The 20,297-nt window shown below is 45.3% G+C and overlaps 2 protein-coding genes across 2 annotated transcripts; one reads left to right on the plus strand and one right to left on the minus strand.

Annotated features, from left to right (window-relative positions):
• The first annotated feature begins 11,782 nt into the window (after positions 1 to 11,782).
• Positions 11,783 to 13,012, plus strand: LOC137817211 (uncharacterized). The gene is made up of 4 exons (XM_068620455.1): positions 11,783 to 12,062; positions 12,139 to 12,315; positions 12,495 to 12,701; positions 12,804 to 13,012. The coding sequence occupies exons 1-4, from the start codon at positions 12,057 to 12,059 to the stop codon at positions 12,864 to 12,866; spliced, it is 453 nt and encodes a 150-aa protein (XP_068476556.1). The 5' UTR covers positions 11,783 to 12,056; the 3' UTR covers positions 12,867 to 13,012.
• Positions 13,013 to 18,786: 5,774 nt separating this feature from the next.
• Positions 18,787 to 19,776, minus strand: LOC137817207 (uncharacterized). The gene has a single exon (XM_068620452.1). It carries the CDS (start codon positions 19,774 to 19,776, stop codon positions 18,787 to 18,789), a length of 990 nt encoding a protein of 329 aa, XP_068476553.1.
• Positions 19,777 to 20,297: the final 521 nt, after the last annotated feature.

The raw sequence follows: 20,297 nt of genomic DNA on the forward strand, positions 1-20,297 counted from the left end.
TTGCGGGCGTCCTTAGCCCCTGCCCTTGTTCTTCCTTGGATCATAAGGATGGCGAGTCCTCTGATCCCTTCTGGCCGCCGCTGTCTCCAACACCCTCTGTAGCTGGATCCTGGTCTGGGCGCGTGGCCTAGCGGGAGCCACGATTCCTCTCTTCTCGGCGACTTCACTCTCGTCGGCGATGTGGGCCACCGCAAGTCGCCTAACCTCAGCAAACGTGGCGGGGTGAGCCCTGATCAATGCCTCGCAGAATGGTCCCGGCAGCACGCCCTTCTTAAATGCGTAGACCAGCATTTCTTCATCTTTGGCCGGCGATCGGACCATCTGCGCCCCAAAACGATTCAGGTAATCCCTGAGGGACTCTCCCTGATACTGCCTGATATCGAACAAATCGTAAGACACCCTGGGCGGTGCTTTATTCACGATGTACTGCTCGACGAAAATCTTCGAGAACTGTTGGAAGTTGGTTATGTGACTTGTAGGCAGGCTCACAAACCATTCCAGCGCCGTTCCTTGGAGTGTGCTCACGAACATCTTGCAGTACACGGCGTCTGATCATCCTGACAGCATCATCTGCGTATGGAACGTGGTGAGATGAGCCTTAGGATCCTCCACGCCAGTGAAAACAGCCTTAATAGGTACCACACTCGCAGGAATAGGCGTGTCAGTAATCGCCTGAGCGAAAGGCATAGGAAAAACACGGGGCGGCGTCGACGGCGCGACCTCTTCAGCAATAGAACGCCCTCGCTGCTTCTGAAGAGCTTGACGCAGCTCTTCAGTCACTTTGCTAAGCTCATCATCCCTGGCCCGAGAGGCGACCAGGTCCTCATGCATTCTCGACTGTTCTATGCGCGAGGCTTCCACAGTTGCCTGCAACGAACGCATAATCTCCACCATCTGCGCCATGGTCATGGCGCCGGCGCCTTCAGCAGCAACGGGCGCAACTGGACTTGAACGGTTGCTTCTCATTTTTCTCATGAAACTTGACGAATCACAGAGTGCAATGAACAACTCTTCCTTCAGCGACGATCGATTCAGCGATCAATCGGTGAAAACTGCGCGAAACTCCGAAAGAAAACTCAAGAACACAGAAAACTCTCCACAGAAACCTGCGACTCCACCAGAAACCACCGCTTCTTCCACGAAAAACCAAACAAGCCAAAGAACTCAAATCTCTCCGAACAAAACTCGCGCAATCAGCAGAAAACTTCACCTCACCGAACAAAACCCCGCACGAACGGTGGAAAACGCGAGACCACCGAACAAAACTTAGATGATCAGCGAACAGTGGTTGTACCACCGAATAAAATAAAGATCACACTGCAATAATGGGTGAGTGGTATGATTTTTTTTCTAAAAAAAATAAAATAATCACTATTTTATTTATGCGAATCAGTGGGCTAATCCACCTCACACCGTTATTAATCCGCACAGACGATAGATTATGGACCAAAGTGGGTTAGATTAATGAGTTCACCCCACAATTTTTTTAAGGACTGGCATGGCCCGTCCCACCATCCCTAACCACCACAAATTTCAATACAAATTTTGAAAACTTCCATTTTGTCCATGTAAATATATTCCACGATATTTTTGTCTTCAATGAACAATTTTTTAATTTTCTCCTCATCAGCTCCCGAGATAAAATGTGAATTGTTCCCATATTCCACTGAGATTCTTAAACTCATTCATTTTCTTGTATAGAAATACTGATTGTCATTTTCACCCATTTTCTTGATTGATCTTTTTTGTAGTTGCGATCTAACTTGCCACCATTTATTTAGCTGTTTCACATTTTCATTTAACATCCTTTGCAGAAGATCTAACTTCATCTTGGTATTCTTGCTTTTGGGTTTTTTCATCTCTACCCTCTTTGAAAACCATACTTTGTATATTATATCATTTTTTAAACTTTCCATGTTTTGGAATTTTGAGGAACATTATACCTCTATGACTATTATGTGATCAAATTGTCTGTCTAGTCTCCCTTCATTTAATCCTTTAAGTTATTTTAAATTGGACAAAATCCTTCTTCATTATATGAAAAACCTCCCCACCTTTCTCTAGTTAATACAAGGTTTACCGTAACTTTAGCATACCAAAATCATCACTTTTAAGCCCTTTATTCAACATTAATAATGCAGTGTTGCATATTTTATTCAACATTAATTATGGTCTAATATCTGGAAGTGACAGTCATTTTGCATCATGCTCATGCTATATATATATATATATGTATATACACACACATTCTTATAATAACCTTTTTGTTTCGACACTTATATTCCTATTATAATCTACTTAAGTGAATCCATAACGCGGCTTTGTTTTCCTTTTCCTTTTTCTTTGATCACAACTATAAATTCCAATAGTAATAACTTTGAATTATTTTTTAAAATATAACTTTCAAATATAAACTAATTTATTTAATATTTAAGTATCAATTTTATAAAATAATTTTACAAAAATTTAAGTAAGAGAATCCTGGTTTGGATTCTTTAGTTAAAACAGTGAAGTAATCCATTGATCTAATAAATTTTATTTCATTGTGCAAATTTTTTTTCCTTTTTTAATGAATAGAACACCTCCACCAACAATGGCGTTTGTCTAAAGTGATTTTATTAAGCACGCGTTTGTGTTTAATTAGAGGTGTAAATTTTAGAAAGTTCTGGTATTTAAATTTGCTTATGTGTCAATACGTGCATACTTATGTGAATTAATGCATGATCCTGCTTGCTGACCAGAACGTTGAAGCTTGCCTCGTCAAACTTGGATCGACGTGTGCGCCGCTTCAACCTCCGTCCTTCGCCGCGATCCACCTCAAGAACCTGCAAAAGAACAGAGCGGCGCCGCTGCGGCCGATCGCACTCCAATGCCCAAGTCAGTGACTGAACCACCAAATACTTCAAGAGTAACACTCAAGAACTCTCAAGGAACCGTGAACCAGTTCTCTCTCAGTATACTCAAGAACTCGCAAGCGTAAAGAATACAATCTGAACGTGCGTACCTCAGAAGTTCGTTGGGAAACCCTCATATACCTGGGCACTTTCTCTCTCTTGGCAGTTACACATCTGGACACGTGGCTCGCATCCAGCTGTACACGTGCCATCATCTGGAGCCTCCTTGACTTGGGCGCTGCTTCTGACTCTCTTTTGGCTAAGTTACTTATGCATGATACTACTCAGTGCATAGCTGTCCTGGAGTGCGATCTCTACTGGATTGGCGAGCTAGGGTGCCTTCGTACACACCTTCCCTGTGGTCTCGCCGGCCGCCTTCATAATCTGCACCACCTTCATCTTCGGCGATGTGCTTGCTCCGGCGATCTCTAATCACTTGGTTGCCTGAGTTTACATCTGGCGACTTCATCTTTAACCCGGTGACCGCCGGTTCTGGTGTGCTGGAGATCGGAGCACGCCAACTTAATAACTGGCGACTTCACGAGCCCCCCGACTTCCTTCCCTTCTGCCAGCAAGGCGTCTCGTCAACACGCCTATACAATAGCTTGATGCCACGTCATCACTTCCGACTACCAGGGCGGTACAATGCGAATAAAGTATGAAAATATGACTATATTATTTACAATTTCTTGTTTAATAATTTTTAAAGTTGTTAACCGTTAAAATTACTTTCATATCATCACCACTATCAGCTATTCCATGAAAAGTGAATAATATCTTATAGTTCATTAATGTATAAAGTGTTTTTTTCAGGTTGACCTCGTTGTTGATTGACTCTGGAAATAGGTTGTGGCTCCGTCTGTCTTTGCAGGAATTTGATCTTTTCCTGAGATGTTGGAACGTGTCTCTGTTTAAAACAAAGGGAGTGTACCGACCCGTCCTCGAGCGTTGATCACAGTCAGCATTTGGTAGGACCCATCAAGGGCGTGATGAGGTGAGGAGAGGAGTCGGCCTCGGGCGTTGACTGACCTCGGACGTTGACCGGCCTCGGGCGTCGACTGGGTTCGGACCAAGAAGCACTTGTGCAAAGTGGCGCCAGCTCCCGATACCCACGGGTAGGAACGACTGTGGAGGAGGCAGCGCCATAGGGCGTGGAGGCCTCGGGCCTCGACACCGGCAGAGGAAGATGAGTCAGAAAGGTGGCTTGAAGGTCACATCCCACCTATCAGTGCAGAGAAGCCCCGGATCGCTGAGACCATGCATGAAGGTGTAGGGAAGCGGTAGTACGCCCCACCGCCAAAGAACCACTGGAGCCGATACGACTCGGTAGAGTCTCGTTCCAGTGGTGATCGGCATGCATGGGACGTGCGAAGGCAATATACGCTCAGCCTGGATAAACCCTCTAATATTGGGCGTATGAGTTGACGCTTGAGGGATCATCCCGCACAGTTGCACTTCGAGAAGGGAGACTTACATGCTGGGATTTCCCTAAGTTAGGTGGCAGCGTTGTAAGGCCACCCACATAGAGTTACGCTTAAGTCAGGAGGAGACACGTGGCAAAAGTACTGGAAATGTATATAAGCTTTCGCTAGCAGCATACTAAGGTACGTTTTGAGTCACTTAACGTTTTACACATTCTGAGTCATTTGCGCTTACACACTGTACGCACGAGTGACTTGAGAACTAGAGAGAAAACAGTTAGAATTCAGTTATGCACCTTCTGAACATTGCAGTTGTGGTGTTCTGATACGGAGGTGCACGGTGTTTTTTTCCAGTACTGACTTGAGCGTCGGAGTGCAAACGGTCGTGAGGGCGCCCTTTGTTCTTTCTGTTTCAGGTATTCACGGCGACGAAGGGTGAAGGTTTGGAACGAAGAAGAAGGAGTCCTTGATACGCAGGTCTTAGCTACGCACGAAGAACGATTTGGTCAACCGGCAGGAACAGAGAGTCCTACCTATTTATTGCACTCCGACAATCAAGTCAGTTCAGGGTTTATAGAAACAATGAGTAAATAAGCAAGTAGTTTCAGTCTTAGAAATAATGTACCTTTACCAGGGATCTCAAATCCCTTTTATAGACTACTTTTAGGTTACCTCTTGTAACAACCCTTCTCTCACGAGAACCTTATCTCGAGTGAAAGTATGTTTAATGGAGAGAATCTGTTACAATATGCACAATCTTTGTACAACAACCGCACAGAATCTTCCCTCCTTGGAGTGCATAGTTTTAACAGCATGGTCGTCAGGGTACCAACTTGTGTACCAGCTTCATGGGGGCCATCTGTTTACCGTAGGCATACTAGCCTTCATGTATCATGCATGCAGCTTATCCCTAAAAATCCTAACATTTTTAGGCTTAGGCGTCTCTAGGGAATATTTACTTGTGCTAGACCCGAATGTACTATACACACCACATGCACTTTCTCGCTGATAAGATCTTATATATATGAATGAACCTCAATGCACGCATTCCAAGGCCCACTTATATGACCCATTAACTCGACCAGACCACCGAGCTGACCTGCTAGATACAGTGCCAATGTCTGACCACCAATCATTGAGTCTAGCACTCTGGTCGAGGACACAAGCCCCCCAGGCTCAAACTAAAACCTATTTCAGTGAAGAGTCTAATTGCTAGCCTACGGCGACCTACGTGTCTTATGAGTGATGCGACGTGCACAATGCTTTGAGGTGACGTCCCACCATACTCCATCACGAGCGTACACATGGCCATCTAAAAAACTTCTTTTTCGCCTACCCTTATACATTTTTTAGAGAGCCCTCCTCACCGAAATCAATACCGCCCCTGCCCAGCTACACCCAAATAGCTGGGCATTTTTTCAAGGATTTTCCATCCTATGCGACCACTTTGGCCATCTGCCATCAGTGGAAGTATTCCTATATTTCTTTGAAGGCAAACGACCAGGTCGCCAGTTATGGGTGAGCTTCAATGGGGTTGTTGGGAGAGTTTTGTTGACCCTCTTCCAGCAATCTTACAAGGGTTTTAAGGGCAAGTTCTTCAAGGTCCGCTGCAGCAAGAATGATCCAACCCTCCTGGACGGGTTCTCTCTATACTGGACTTAGGAACCCGAATTCCAAAAACATAGAAGCCTTGAAGACCTGCCCCAACGAGAACGAGAGGTGTGCCTCTTCCTCTCCAACCTCAAGGTGGTGTTTAGTGTTGAACAAGATGCTTTGATGTCTCCAAATCCTAGTGGAAAGCTTGAAGACCTTGCTGCTGTTGTATGTGTGTGTCTTGTTGTTTGAAACTTGTTAATTCACTCCTTAAGTTGATCCAAGCTCAATTGAATCTTTAACATTTTGAAAAGATGGGTTTTCTAAAAGGAAATGAAATTTCAACAGGTTGAAATTTCGATTTAACAGGCTGTTTGACACAGTGGATTTTAGGCTTTGTCTTTGCATTTGTTATCAAACAAATTTTAACAGGTTGAAAATTCGTTTTAACAGGTTGTTTGACACTTAGTAGATTTCAAACTGATTTGGAAAAGCTTTGTCTTTTCCTTTGTTTTCAAACAAATTTTAACAGGTTACAAATTATTTGACACTTAGTGATTTTGAATGCTGTAAAAAAACATTCAATCAGTTATTTCAAAAAATCAACCAACTATTTTGCTGAAAACCTTAACAGACTGTTGTTAGATGGTTTTTCTGTTTTGAATGATTCCAACATTTTTTGGACTTTTGTGGTAAACTGTTTTAACCATTTGATTGAAAGATAAAAAGGTGTTTTTTACGCTCTTATGTTTAAACTAAGAAAAGAGATCAATCAAAAACAGTTTTGAAAGAGCTTTGGATCATCTCAAGTGTGTGGAATAGGATTGGGTCTTGTATTCTGATCTTTGATCTTGTGATTTACCCAGGTGTTTTCTATTCCCTTCCTTCTTAATAATTGTATATCTGTACCGGTGTTTCCAAGAAGTGTTGTGTGTTCTTGAGGGGATCAAGATCAACATTCTTGGAGTGTGAAATCCTGTAAAGTCAATGGGATTCTGGCTTGAGGTGTGTGGTGTTGCAAAGTGGGTGAGTGGGCTTTGTGGGATTCAAAGTCACCTCTTTGTGGTTGTGTAATTTGTAATTTGTGATTGATTACATAATGAATTCTCAGTGGTTTCTAAGGACTGGATGTAACTTAGGTGTTGAGTGAACCAATATAAACATTTTGTGTGAATTTATCTATCCTTACACTCTTTAAATTGCTTTAAATTTGTTTTGATAAAACTGTTTGGGAAGTCCTAAGAGGCCTTGGGGCTATATGCGAGGAACAATGATCTCCGCATTGAGGTGGAGAAGCTGAAGGAAGAGCTAGTTGGGAGAGACGAGGAGGTGGCCAGGCAAAAGGAGGAGCTGACACAAAAGGATGAGCTCTTGCAGAAAACCAAGGAAGACCTGATGAGTGATGTTGCTGATTCCTACACGATAGGCTTTGAAGATGTTGTTGCCCAAGTCACCTGCGTCCATCCTGAGTTGAACCTCTCCCAAATAGGCTTAGGAAAAACTGTCGTAGATGGGCAACTGGCAGATGAGGAATAGCCATGCGGGATTCCACTGCTATTGCCTCCCTTTTGTAATCTTATGAACAATTTACAATTCTTGTATATATGCATGTGTTTCTTTTCCTGACTTCGACTAGCCTGGTTACAATGTATGTCTCAAATGACCACAACTTCCATAACTAGTCGATTAAACGAACGCCAATGATCGCCCACGCTCAAGTAACGTGGTCATCATGATAAATTAATCAATGGTAAACTATGATTCGGGGTACCTGAGCTCAGAGCCTCTCCGGGCAACAGGTCCTCTCATGTAAATCGCTTCAACCGTACCTACTCCCTAAAAGAAGGTTTCACTGTGATTCGTGCCAATACAATGGCAAGCGGCGATCAGGGTTACCTGATCTCTCTAAGCAAGAGGTATTCACACCTGAATTGCTATGAGCCTTTCTGCTCCCTAAAGGGAGATTTCGGTGTGGTTTGTGCCAATACAATAGCGAGCGACTATCAGGGTTACCTGAGCTCTCTGAGCAAGAGGTATTCAAGCCTGAATTGCTATCAACCTTTTTGTTCCCTAAAGGGAGATTTCTGATGTTATCTAAGTATACTGCAAGCATATTTTTTCAAATAACTTTTTATTGGGCGACCTCATTGAAAAACCCTGATAAAGGAAAAATAGTGTCCCCTTAAACGTTCATATTGCATACAATAGCACAATCAACTGAATTAAAACTTAAGATTGGCCCCATTCCATGTTTGGGGAATGATCCCGCCTTCCAAGGTTTCGAGCCTATATGCTCCGTTCCCGAGTACCTCTATCACGCGGAATGGGCCAGTTCATTTGGGAGACAACTTATTCTCCAACTGATAGGGGTGAGCTTTCCGCATTACTAGATCGGCGACCTGGAACTGCCGAGGTCTCAACTTGGACTTCTGCTTATACTCCACCCTTGTCTTCAAGACTTTGGCCTTGATGCGTGCTTCCTCTCTCACCTCGTCGAGCAGATCTAAATTCACCTTCCTTTCTTTGTTAGACTCCTCTGCCACGAAGTTTTGGAACCATGGTGAACTTTTATGGATCTCGAAGGGGATCATAGCATCCGACCCATACACCAGGCTAAAAGGTGTCTCCTTGGTGGTTGACTAAGGAGTGGTGTGGTATGCCCACACACTTCGAGGAACCTCGTCTGCCCAAGTTCCCTTGGCTTTCTCCAGTCTCCTCTTCCGTGAAGGTCGTCAGTGAAGGAACCTCGTCCGTGAAGGAACCTCGTCCGTGAAGGTCATCCTTAACTCCACGTGCCCCCTTACTTCCACATGGTCTCCCGCGAAGCCGTACAAACAATCGTCATATGGTCTCAATTGATTGGGTGACAACTGCAATTTGTTAAAGGTTGACCAAAACATTATATCGCCTAAGCTCCCTTGGTCGATAAGGACTCGATGTACCCTTCTTGCTACCGTGACCACCGAGACCACCACTGGGTCATTATCATGTGGGACCACATCCTGTAAATCAGCCTTAGTGAAGTAGAGGTCGGGCTCAGGCAATTGGTCAGGTTCTCGTGCCTTTACTGCCATTACTTCTCTTGCGTACTTCTTTCATTGGGAGGCGGTGCATCCTCCAACTGAGAACCCTCCAGAGATCGTATTGACCTCACCATGGACTGGTACTTCGTGTGCCTGGTCCACTACTGGGGTTAGCACTGTTGAGGCTTCTTGACCTTCCTCTAGGTATTCCTTCAGGAAGCCATCCTTTACCAAATCAGCCAATTAGTGTCCTAGTGCTATACAGTTTCGCAAGCTCTGCCTAAAGGCTATGTGGAAATCGCACTAGGTACCTTAGCTCGGTCCCAAATTCTTGTCACTTTTTTGGGGGAAACTTCAACTTATTAGCCACATCTAGGATGGTGATCAACTCCTTGTGGCTTATTTTGAACTTGTGTCAGCAGCGTAGGTCTCCCTTCGCTCTTGCCCTAGTCTGGTGTTTTTTCGGTTCCTAGGGTACCTGACGGGCCAATGTACTCTTCTCTGTCACAGCTTCATGTATTCTCATAGGCTGAGTTCGGCTGCCCTCCCAGGGTCTCGTCGGCCCAACGCTTCCGCGTTTTACCGTTACCTGCTCCTCTACGTCGATGTGGGCAATAACTCACCGCCGGATCTCGCTAAACGTCTTTCGTCGACATCTTATTAAAGAATCGCTAAACTGCCCTAACAGAATTCCTCGCCCAAAGGCGTTCACCATCAGAGCTTCGTCCTTTGTGTGGAGCTTTACCACTAACGCCCCGAACCTGTTTAGGAAGTCCTTCAGGGGCTCTCACTGGTACTGCTTCACCTCGAAGAGGTCGAAGGAAACAGGGGGTGGAGCTCGGTTGACTATGAACTGCTCTCTGAACAATGTAGCAAACTGATCGAATGAAGTTATGTGTCAGTCGGGGAGACCAATGAACCAATCTAGTGGCGTGCCTGCGAACGTCCCCATGAATAGCTTGCAATGCATGGCATCCGTTCCTCCTGAGATCATCATTTGAGTATGCAAAGCCGTGATGTGGGCTTCCGGGTCTTCTGTACCTGTAAAGGTAATTCTGGGTGTCATGAAATTTGTTGGTATCACGACATTCGTAATTGCCTCGGAGAACGGCATGGGGCGAGCCCTGACGAGAATAGGCGGGCTATGCTACCCTGTTGTACGTTCCCCTAAGCGTTGTAGGTCTCTCCGCAGCTCCTCATTGGCCCTGCGTAACTCTTCGTTGTCTGCTTGCTATGCGTCTAGCTCGACCTTAAATTGGTCTTGTCTGTGGGCCTACTTGGCCCGAACCTCGACCAAACCCTCTCCTGGTCAGCCTTGGACGCTGCCACTGCCTGCAGGAGAGTGTTCAAGGTTTCCATGAGTTGTTGTAGGGTGGCATTGTCACCTTACTCCTATCCAATTGGACATTGTCGAGTATTCCTCATATCGCCTGATAGCTTTGATCACAACTGTGGGTAGGACCTAGTTTTATCAGGCCCCATGGTGGGCGCCAAATGTTCTTGCCGGTTGATCTGGTCGCTGGTTGACTCCGGGAACAGGTTGTGGCTCTGTCTACCTCTGTTGGAATTTGCTCTTTCCTTGGGATGTTGGAACGCGGCTCCGTTTGAAACAGAGGGGGCCCTACCTATTTATTGAACTTCGACGATCAAGTCTGTTCAGGGCTTATAGAAACAATGTACCTTTATTAGGGATCTCAAATCCCTTTTATAAACTACTTTTAGGTTACCTATTGTAACAACCCTGCTCTCACGATAACCTTATCTCGAGTGAAAGTATGTTTAATGGAGAGAATCTGTTACAACGTGCACAATCTTTGTACAACAACCACACAAAATCTTCCCTCCTTGGAGTGCATAATCTTAACAGCATGACCGTCAGGGTACCAACTTGTGTACCAGCATCATGGGGCCCATTTGTTTAGGCATACTAGCCTTCACATATCATGCATGCAACTTATCCTTAAAAACCCTAACGCTCTTAGACTTAGGCATCTCTAGGAAATATTTACTTGTGCTAGGCCCAAATGTACTATACACACCACATGCACTTTCTTGCTGATCAGGCCTTTACATATATGAATGAACCTCAACGCACGCATTCTTGAACCCACTTATATGACCCATTAACTCGACTAGACCACCGAACTGACCTACTTAATGCAGGTGCCAATGTCCGACCACCGATATTGAGCCTAGCACTATGATCCGTTACATAAAATAATATAGATGAGGAAACACTTACTTCATTTTCCTCTAGATAATCTAGATAAGAAAAAAAAAAACTTACTTTGTTTCAAGAATTGATATGTACAAGACAAGGGGTAATTGACCTGACGAATCTGTGTGATAGGAAGAGATCCGGCATTCCTGAATGAAATCATATCAATGGTCTCTTGGGCCCCATTAAAAAAGTTTGCCATCTTTTATTATTATTTGGAAGATAAACTGATAAACACATTCATGGTAAAGGCAAATTTAAGTGCAATAAGTGAGGAGAAGACAGAGTGAACAGTGACAGTTTGGCAGCAACAATAAACATTCAAATTCCAAGCTTTTTCAGATTGGTCATGCTTGTGCACAGTAACACGCACACACTTTTCTGCATTAGGTAGGAACGTGAAAAGGAATAAGAAGGCCATGGAGGGTCCCTATCTCATACCTGTACTTTGCTGCTTCCTCATTCAATTGCCCCTTCACTCAACATCAACCACCACACTTTGCAGAAGCAAAAGCCACTAACATAGCATAACAACAACAACCATCTTATTACTACTACTAGTTTTATTATTATTATTACTACCCTGAAAAAATATATATAAAGTGACGTCTCTCTGTGTTGAAACTGATTCGTGGTATAAAAATGGTCTGTGACGGCAGTGCCCTGGCAGGCCCTTTATTACATAGACATGGTTATGGTCAGTGGCACCCTTCATTCTCTGTCATAATCATAATTCAACCGTGTAAAAAGGCTTTTACCATTCCACTCCTCCCCTTCACCTCTCACTTTTCAGACACCGAAGTGTCTGAGGTTTTATTAGGAAACACCTCTTCCCCACTTTCTCTAACCTTTTTGCTCCCAACTTTCTTTTTTTCTTTCTGCCTTCGGTTTTATACACCTCCACAGAATGGATGTAAGCTTCTTTGGTACCCTTTCTTTTTAGTCACTACTTATGGTTATAACTAATGATTGGTTTTTCATGGTAATAGGAGTGGAAGAGAGACGCAAACATTCCAGAGTTTGGGAACTGGGATTTCACCAATGAGTTCCCAATCACTCGCTATTTCGAGAGTGCAACACAGCCGCGTGTGCTTCGTTACACTTCTTCCTCCGCTGAAACTCGTCTCCACAACAAACCTCGCCCCCTTCGAAATCATAGCAAACAGGTTCCTTTAATTACTTCCTCAAATTCATGCATGATGATACGGAGGTGTTGTGAACTGTGACGGCTCATGATGTGGTTGTTGAAAACACATGGGCTTCGTTTGTCATATTCTTGCTTTATGGCCAAACCATGAAACCGGTTTCTGAGGCTGTTTGACTTAATTTGTGACTGTGGGTGCAGGATACGAGGAACAAGGGAAGGAGGTGCCCACATGGTAATGCTAACAAAGGAAATGTGTACGTCGTAAGGGAACAGTCAAGGAAGACAAATAGAAGAAGGAAGCATATGCAGGTGCAAGAAGACCACACTGCTCCACGAACTCCCAAACCCGTTGACGAAGATCTCTATAAGATCCCTCCCGAACTCCTCCACACTTCCAACAAACGGGTGCCTCATCCAACTCACCCAACTCTCTTCTTTTTTTCTTATTTATTTTAATGCCATGTTTGTGCAAAAAATGTCTTGACTTCATTTATTATGGTTTTGTAGAAGAAAATTATGGGGTTCATTTCCAGGTGTCTTGTACTTCTTGCTTGTCATGAGCATTGCTAAGCTGGAATCGGAAGGGGAGTTTTTTGCAGAGGGAACGGAAATGTGTTTCAATAATGGTGACAGTGACGCTTGTTGGTTTTTTTATATGGGATTAAGATGTGAATGTTTTGATTTTTAAAATTTATCTTTTGAGTGGCCATATTATATATATAGCTTCCTAAGTCATTGAAGTGAAGTGAGATTAATTAATAGCTGTTTGTAAATGCGGTGAATGTGAGTGTCTAACGCTAATTAATACTAATAGTGAATGCAGGTGTCGGGGGCGGTGGTGTGGTGTGGTGTCTCTTTTATTGGAATGATGCTCTTGGTTGGGACTTTGGTGGGATTATGCATTCAAGCATTAACTACTCATCCCATCCATTGTCACTTTCAGTATGCAAACATCTTTTCTTAGCCATGACAACATAGTGAAGCATCGAACTAGGTGGGCTATGGTGGACCACAATAATATCCATCCATTAGATTAATCTGGTTACTGTAGTTTAGTTCGCACCAGGCTTTTCAACTCCTTCCCATCAAACTCTCTTGCCACACTCTCACAAATCACTTCTCACATGTAGTTGGTTTTGTTTTCCTTTCTTTTCTCATCTCTTGTCAAACTCCCTTCACCGGAGAAGCGTGCAACTCCATCCATCATAACTATGCTTCCGTCTCCGTCATTGACAACACTACGTACACCTCCTCCACAACCTCTTCAACGTGGTACTGTGCACGTCAACAGCATCATCGTGTGCTTCTTCAAAATTCTAGAAGCGTGCATAATACCAAACTCCAAGCTCTACGTTTGCAAAAAAAAAAAAATTGATAAAGGGAAATATTTTTTAATTTTTTTATCAGTAGATAAAGGGAAATATAATATGGTAAAGTTCAAGAGGGACACGTGAATTGAAATTTAAAAAATTTCCGTATATTTAAAAATTTACTCTTTTGAAATTTTACTTCGCTTAATCAACATATTAAAAGTTTCAGTTTTAACAACTTAATTTACTAAGATTTCCACAAGCACAAATTAAAAACAAGAATTAAAAGATAAAAAAAAGAAGAATTTTTATATTGAAGAGTGAATTTAGCTATGCTAGCTATTGTCATACTAAAAACAACAAAATCAGATTACAAGATGGATTAGAATAAACTGCAGAATTCTACAGAAAATACATAACATGATCTAACTAATTACACTGATAATCAAAAGATAAAAAAAAACAAAAGAATTTGTATAACGAAGAGTGAATTTAGCTATACTAGCTACGCTCATACTAAAATCAGATTACAAGATGATGGACCAGAAATGAACTGCAAAATTCTATAGAAAATATATAACATGATCTCACTAATTACACTAATAATCAAATCAGATGTTTTTCTATGAACAAACAAAATTGACTTCCAAGATTACTAAAGTCTCAAGAACACAACTTTTAATCTCATAATTAGAACTCTTCAGAAAAAATTCTTTCTCTAATTTTTTTTTTTCAAAAACAAGTTTAACATATTGAAACTTCATAGGAATATGTTGATTTCACTTATTGGTATACACAGACTGAATCATAGTTCCAGTATGTTAAAAACAAACTAATAAAGCCGTTTTAGAAAATAAGTAATTTCAATTGGGAAAATAAGTAATTTCAACTGGTCAGCCGTCGTTGACTTCAAAGGTAGATGGTGGTTGTTCCTATCTCCTGGTGGGCTAGCAAAATATTCTTTCAACTTGAGGAATGATTCCTGACACTCCTTGGTCCATACGAACCTGCTATTTCTCTTTAGGCACTAGAAGTAGGGATGCCCCTAATCTCCTCCCGCTAACACGAATCTGGACAAAGCCGCCATACGAACCTGCTATTGCCTCTATCCCACGCTCAGTGAGTAGGAACCCTAAAAACTTGTCTGTCTCTACCCCAAACACACACTTTTCGGCGTTCAACTTTAACCTGTACTTGGCTATCTTGGTAAATAACTCTTCAAAATTAGTGACGTGTTGATCCTTCACCTGGGAGGTGACCACCATGTCGTCCACATACGCTTGGACATTTCGCCCTATCATGGGCGCGAGTACTCTGTCCATCAACCGCTGGTAGGTTGCACCTGCGTTCTTTAGCCCAAAGAGCATTACCTTGTAGCAATAACAGGAGAGCTTTGTCATGAACGCTGTCTTGCACAAGTCCCTAGGATGCATCCAGATCTAGTTGTATCCAGATAAGGCATCCAGAAGCTAAGAAGCTAAGAAGCTTGCAGCCTGATGCGCTGTCCACCAGGGCGTCGATACTGGGCAGTGGGTACGAGTCCTTCGGGCAAGCTTTGTTCAAATATGTGAAGTCGATGCACATTCTCCACTTGTCGTTGGCTTTCTTGACCAATACTACGTTCGCTAGCCATTTGGGGTACTGGATCTCCCTTATGTGGCCAGCGTCTAACAACTTCTGAGTCTCCTACCTGATGACCAATCGCTTTTCTTCATTGAACTTTCTTCTCCTCTAGCGTACCGGTCGAACCTGGGGGTCCATGGTGAGGTGGTGGCACAGGAAATCTGGGTTGATGCCAGGCATGTCTAAGGCAGTCCATGCGAAGGCATCCAAGTGTCGTGCTATCACCTCAACAATCTGGTCCTGCACCTCCTAGCTTAGGGACCTGCCCAGCTTGAATTTCCTTCCCCAATCTCTTTTTCCAGCACTTCCTCTGCTGGTTCGAGTCGATCTTTTTGGGCGACCTCTACTCGGGTAACCCCTTCTCCCCCTAGGGGTTGGTGGGTTACAACGCACAACCCTCTCTTCGTCTTTAGGCTATTCTCGTAGCACTTCTTTGTTGCCTTCTAGTCACACTTGATTGTTATCACCGTTCCCTCAAGGGAGGGAAACTTCATCTACATGTGCCTCGTGGAGGCTACCGCCTTTGTTCTGTTTAGGGCAGGTCTGCCCAGAAGGATGTTGTAGGCTGAAGGGGCGTAGACAACAAGGTACCTTATGTTCACTGTGCGAGATGCGACACCATCTGTGAAAATGGTTCTTAGCTCTATGTGCCCTCACACCTCCACCTGGTCCCCAGCAAAGCCATATAGGCAATCGTCGTAAAGCCTCAACTGATCGGTTGACAATTGTAGCTTATTGAAGGTCGACCAGAACATCATGTCTGTCGAACTTCCCTGGTCGATGAGGACTCGATGCACCTTCCTACATGCTGTTACCACGGAAATCACCACATGATCGTTGTCATGTGGGACTACATCCTGCAGATCGGACTTCGTGAAGCGGAGTTTGGGGTCTAGGGACTGGTCGACCTCCTCTGCTTCGACTGCCATCACCTCTCTGGCATACTTCCTTAGTTGGGAGGCAGTGCATCCTCCTCCCGAGAATCCCCCAACGATCGTGTTGATTTCTCCATGGAAAGGTATTTCATGTCCCTGATTTCCCACGGGGACCGTTGCCGTAGGGGCTCTATGGGTCTCTTGCAGGTATTCCTTCAGGAAACCATTCCTGACCAGTTCATCTAACTGGAATCCTAACGCCAAGCAGTTGCGCAGGCTGTGGCCAAAGGCTTGGTGGAACTCGCACCAAGCGTTTTTGCTGGGCCCTAGCCTCTTATCGATCTTCAGTGGAGACTTTAATCTATCGGCCACGTTGGGGATGGCGAGCAACTCCTTAAGGTCTATCCGAAAATTGTGTCTGGTGGGGGCGTTTTCTTTCGTGCGTGCTCTGGTCTGGGGCTTCCTTGCTTCATACGGTGACTATTTTCCCGGGGCTTTCTTATTCGTCGTGGCCTCATGTACCGTTATAGGCTGAGGACGACTGGTTCCCCGAGGTCGGACTGGGCCAATGCTACCGCGTTTCTCTATGACCTCTCATTCTGCGAAGATGTGGGCCACTACTCGACGTCTGATCTCGCAAAACGTCCTTGGGCGACATCTTATTAGTGAATCATTGAAGACCTCAAGTCGTTGGGCAGCATCGCTAGGGTCAATCACCGCATCCGAGGTATTGTCCGCTTTGGAGGTCGGTGCTCTGTCACGGTTTTGTCCTTAAAAGGTGCCTCGAAGGGTGAAGGGAGGAGGGAGTATATAAACTGCCCTTGGCCTCGATTCCTGAGCGATGTGGGACTGTATTGGCATACGGGAACAAGCCCCCCAGTCGAGGTCTAAGGGGAGTGGATCCCCCTAGTTGAGGGGCGAAGGAGCCTCTTCGGCCCTACGGTGGGTGCCATTGTTCCGACCTCAAGTCGTTGGGTAGCATCGCTAGGGTCAATCACCGCATCCGAGGTGTTGTCCGCTTTGGAGGTCGGTGCTCCGTCACGGTTTTGTCCTTAAAAGGCGCCTCGAAGGGTGAAGGGAGGAGGGAGTATATAAACTGCCCTTGGCCTCGATTCCGGGGCCAACTCATGCGCCCCTAATTACTAGTTACTTGCCCTAGGGGTGTATCTTCCTTTCTCTCGTACCATGCACGTGGTTCTCCCCTGGTTATGGCCCTTTCATGGGTCGTATCTGTACCAGAGTCTCCCAGCAGTGGTGTGGATACTTCACAAGTCAGGATATCCCCTTCTGGTGCTAGACTTATGGCCTTGAAGCCACCTTTCTCTTCTCCTTTTTACTGTTCTGGACTGCCGAGGCTCGAATCCTCTTTGCGATGTCTTTGCTCGGCGATGTCTTACTTCAGGCGACGTCTTACTCGGGCGATGTCTCGAGCGGTCGACTTGTTGGCTTTCCTTCCTTGGGTCCCTTGAGGGGTCCCACCATGTGTTTGACTTTGACTTCTGGTCAACACCCAAGGACGGGACGGTACACGAACAGTTCTTCTAAGTCAGCAACATGCTGACTTTTCTCCAGGGACGTCACGACCATATCATCAACATAAGCTTGCACGTTCCTCCCAAGCATAGGCGCAAGCACCTTATCCATCAGCCTCTGGTACGTGGCTCCCACATTCTTCAGCCCAAAGGGGTCTTTTCTTCATCCATGGGGTGCATCTTAATTTGATTGTACCCTGAGAAGGCGTCCAAGAAACTTAACAACTTGCACCCTGCTGCGCTGTCCACCAGGGCATCTATATTCGGCAAAGGATAGGAATCCTTTGGACAGGCTTTGTTCAGATCTGTGAAGTCGACGCACATTCGCCATTTCTCATTGCTCTTTTTACCAATACAACATTGGCGAGCCATTTTGGATACTGTATCTCCTTGATATGACCTGCGGCGAGGAGTTTCTGTGTTTCATCTCTGATCGCCTGTCTCCTTTCTTCGTTGAACTTCCTTCTTCTCTGTCGGACTGGCTCGATTTGAGGGTCCATTGCTAAACGATGACATAGGAAATCAGGGTCAATCCCCGGCATATCTGAGGCAGACCACGCGAACGCGTCCAGATGTCTGCCTATCACCTTGGCGATCTGGTCCTGCGTCTCGCCATCTAGGGTCTTCCCCAGCTTGAATGTTTTTCTGCCGATCTTCTTCTCAAGCCAATCCTCAAAAGGTCGGGGCCTCTTCTCGCTGGCAACCAGCGCTCTTGCAATACCTGACTCCCTGGCGATCGCCGGACGGTTTTTCTCTTCCTCCACCCGGGCGGCGCTCTCGGACCTCACTTCGACATCCTCCATTGTCACATCGCCTTCGGTGGCCACCTCCAACGCTGCATCCACAACTCACTGGTTTTCCTGCGCAGGCTCCACGCCAGGGGGCAGAGTTGTGGTTACATGGCATACCGATCTCTTGTTCTTGAGGCTGTTTTCGTAGCACTTCTTTGTCTCCTTCTGATCAGAGCGGATGGTGATGACTACCCCCTCCATTGAAGGTAACTTGACCTTCATGTGCCGCGTGGAGAGCATAGCCCCTATCCTGTTGAGTGTTGGCCTTCCCAACAGGATATTGTATGCCGAAGGAGCGTTCATGACAAGGTACCTGATCTTCTCTGTGCGCGAGGCTGCTCCATCCGTGAAAGTCGTCCTTAACTTAATGTACCCCTGACCTCCACTTGATCGCCAGCAAAATCGTATAAGCAGCCCCCATATGGCCTCAGCTGGTCTGGAGATAGCTGTAACTTTTCGAAAGTCGGCCAAAACATCACATCTGCCGAGCTCCCCTGGTTGACCAACGCTCGATGAACCATCCTTCCCGCCGTATCAAACGAGATTACAATGGGATCGTTGTCGTGGGGCACAACATCCCTGAGGTCTTCCTTGGTGAACGTGATGTCCACATCGGGTAAGCGATCCTCGAAAGCTTCTACTGACATCACAGACCTTGCATACTTCTTGCGTTGCGACGCGGTACACCCACCGCCTGAGAACCCACCGCCTGAGAACCCACCAGCTATGGTGTGGACCTCGCCATGAATGGGTACCTTGTGCTGCTGTCCCTCACTACTCACCGGTTGTGAACCTGACGATTGTCCCGTCTGCTTCTCCGCAAAGTAGTCCTTCAAGAAGCCATTCTTTACGAGTTCATCCAACTTGTAGCCCAATGCCAAACAGTTGTTAATATGGTGCCCGAATGCTTCGTGGAATTTGCACCATGATTCCTTGTGAGGTCCCAACACCTTGTCAGATTTTGCCGGGGGCCTAAACCTATCAGCTATGTTGGGCACAACGATGAGGTCTTTGAGTTCCACCACAAAGTTGGGCCTTAGTGGCCTACTTCCCTCTCTCCTTCCTTCCGCTCGACCCCTAGGCTGGGTCCTCCTGGTTTCATAGGTGCGCTTTCTGTCTGGGTTATTTCTTTCTGTGGCAGCTTCGTGAACCCTAACAGGTTGCGTGCGTATCTGCGCTCTCGGTCGTGTGGGTGCGGCGATCGTGCATTTCTCGTATGCCTCGCCCTCTGAGGCAATATGCTCTACCGCTCGTCGCCTTACTTCAGCAAAAGTTTTGGGGCGGCTGCAGTTAAGCGATTTACTGAAAGACCCGGGACGTACCCCCTTCCTGAATGCGTACACAATCATGGGTTCGTCTGTGGTACCCACCTTCACCACCTGTGCCCCAAAGCGGCTTATGTATTCCTTCAGGGTCTCACCTTGAAATTGCTTTACGTCGAAAAGGTCGTACGGAACTGGGGTTGGGGCCCTGTTGGCTAGTTACTGCTCTCTGAATAGTCGTGAGAGCTGGGCGAAAGACGTGATGTGACCCTCTGGGAGGCTGATGAACCAATCCATAGCCATCCCAGTCAGAGTGATCATGAAGAGCTTGCACCTTACGCCAACCAGTTCTGGGTGTTTCGGTAAGGTTGAATGTTGCTTTGAGGTAACCTGTTGGTTATATTTTTGGGTATGTTTTTCTCACTTTAAGGTTGTTATGCTCCAACCATAAAGGAGAGTTTCTTTTGTGGATGATATAGGAAGTCCACTTGTGGTTACTGTATATGGGTTGGGATACCTCTGATGTATCCCCTTTAATTTTATTTATTCATTGCTGATAAAAAAAAAATCAGAACCGCCAACCAACTACATCTGTGTGTGGAACGCAG

This window comes from Phaseolus vulgaris, unplaced genomic scaffold (assembly GCF_000499845.2).
Source record: "Phaseolus vulgaris cultivar G19833 unplaced genomic scaffold, P. vulgaris v2.0 scaffold_20, whole genome shotgun sequence".
Lineage (NCBI taxonomy): Eukaryota > Viridiplantae > Streptophyta > Magnoliopsida > Fabales > Fabaceae > Phaseolus > Phaseolus vulgaris.

Coding starts and splice junctions, on each gene's coding strand:
- LOC137817211 (XM_068620455.1), top strand. Junction 12,316..12,494: donor TTCGAAATCATAGCAAACAG/GTTCCTTTAATT, acceptor CTGTGGGTGCAG/GATACGAGGAACAAGGGAAG. Junction 12,702..12,803: donor TCCACACTTCCAACAAACGG/GTGCCTCATCCA, acceptor ATGGTTTTGTAG/AAGAAAATTATGGGGTTCAT.
- LOC137817207 (XM_068620452.1), bottom strand. CDS start 19,776: ATGATTGTGTACGCATTCAGGAAGGGGGTACGTCCCGGGTCTTTCAGT.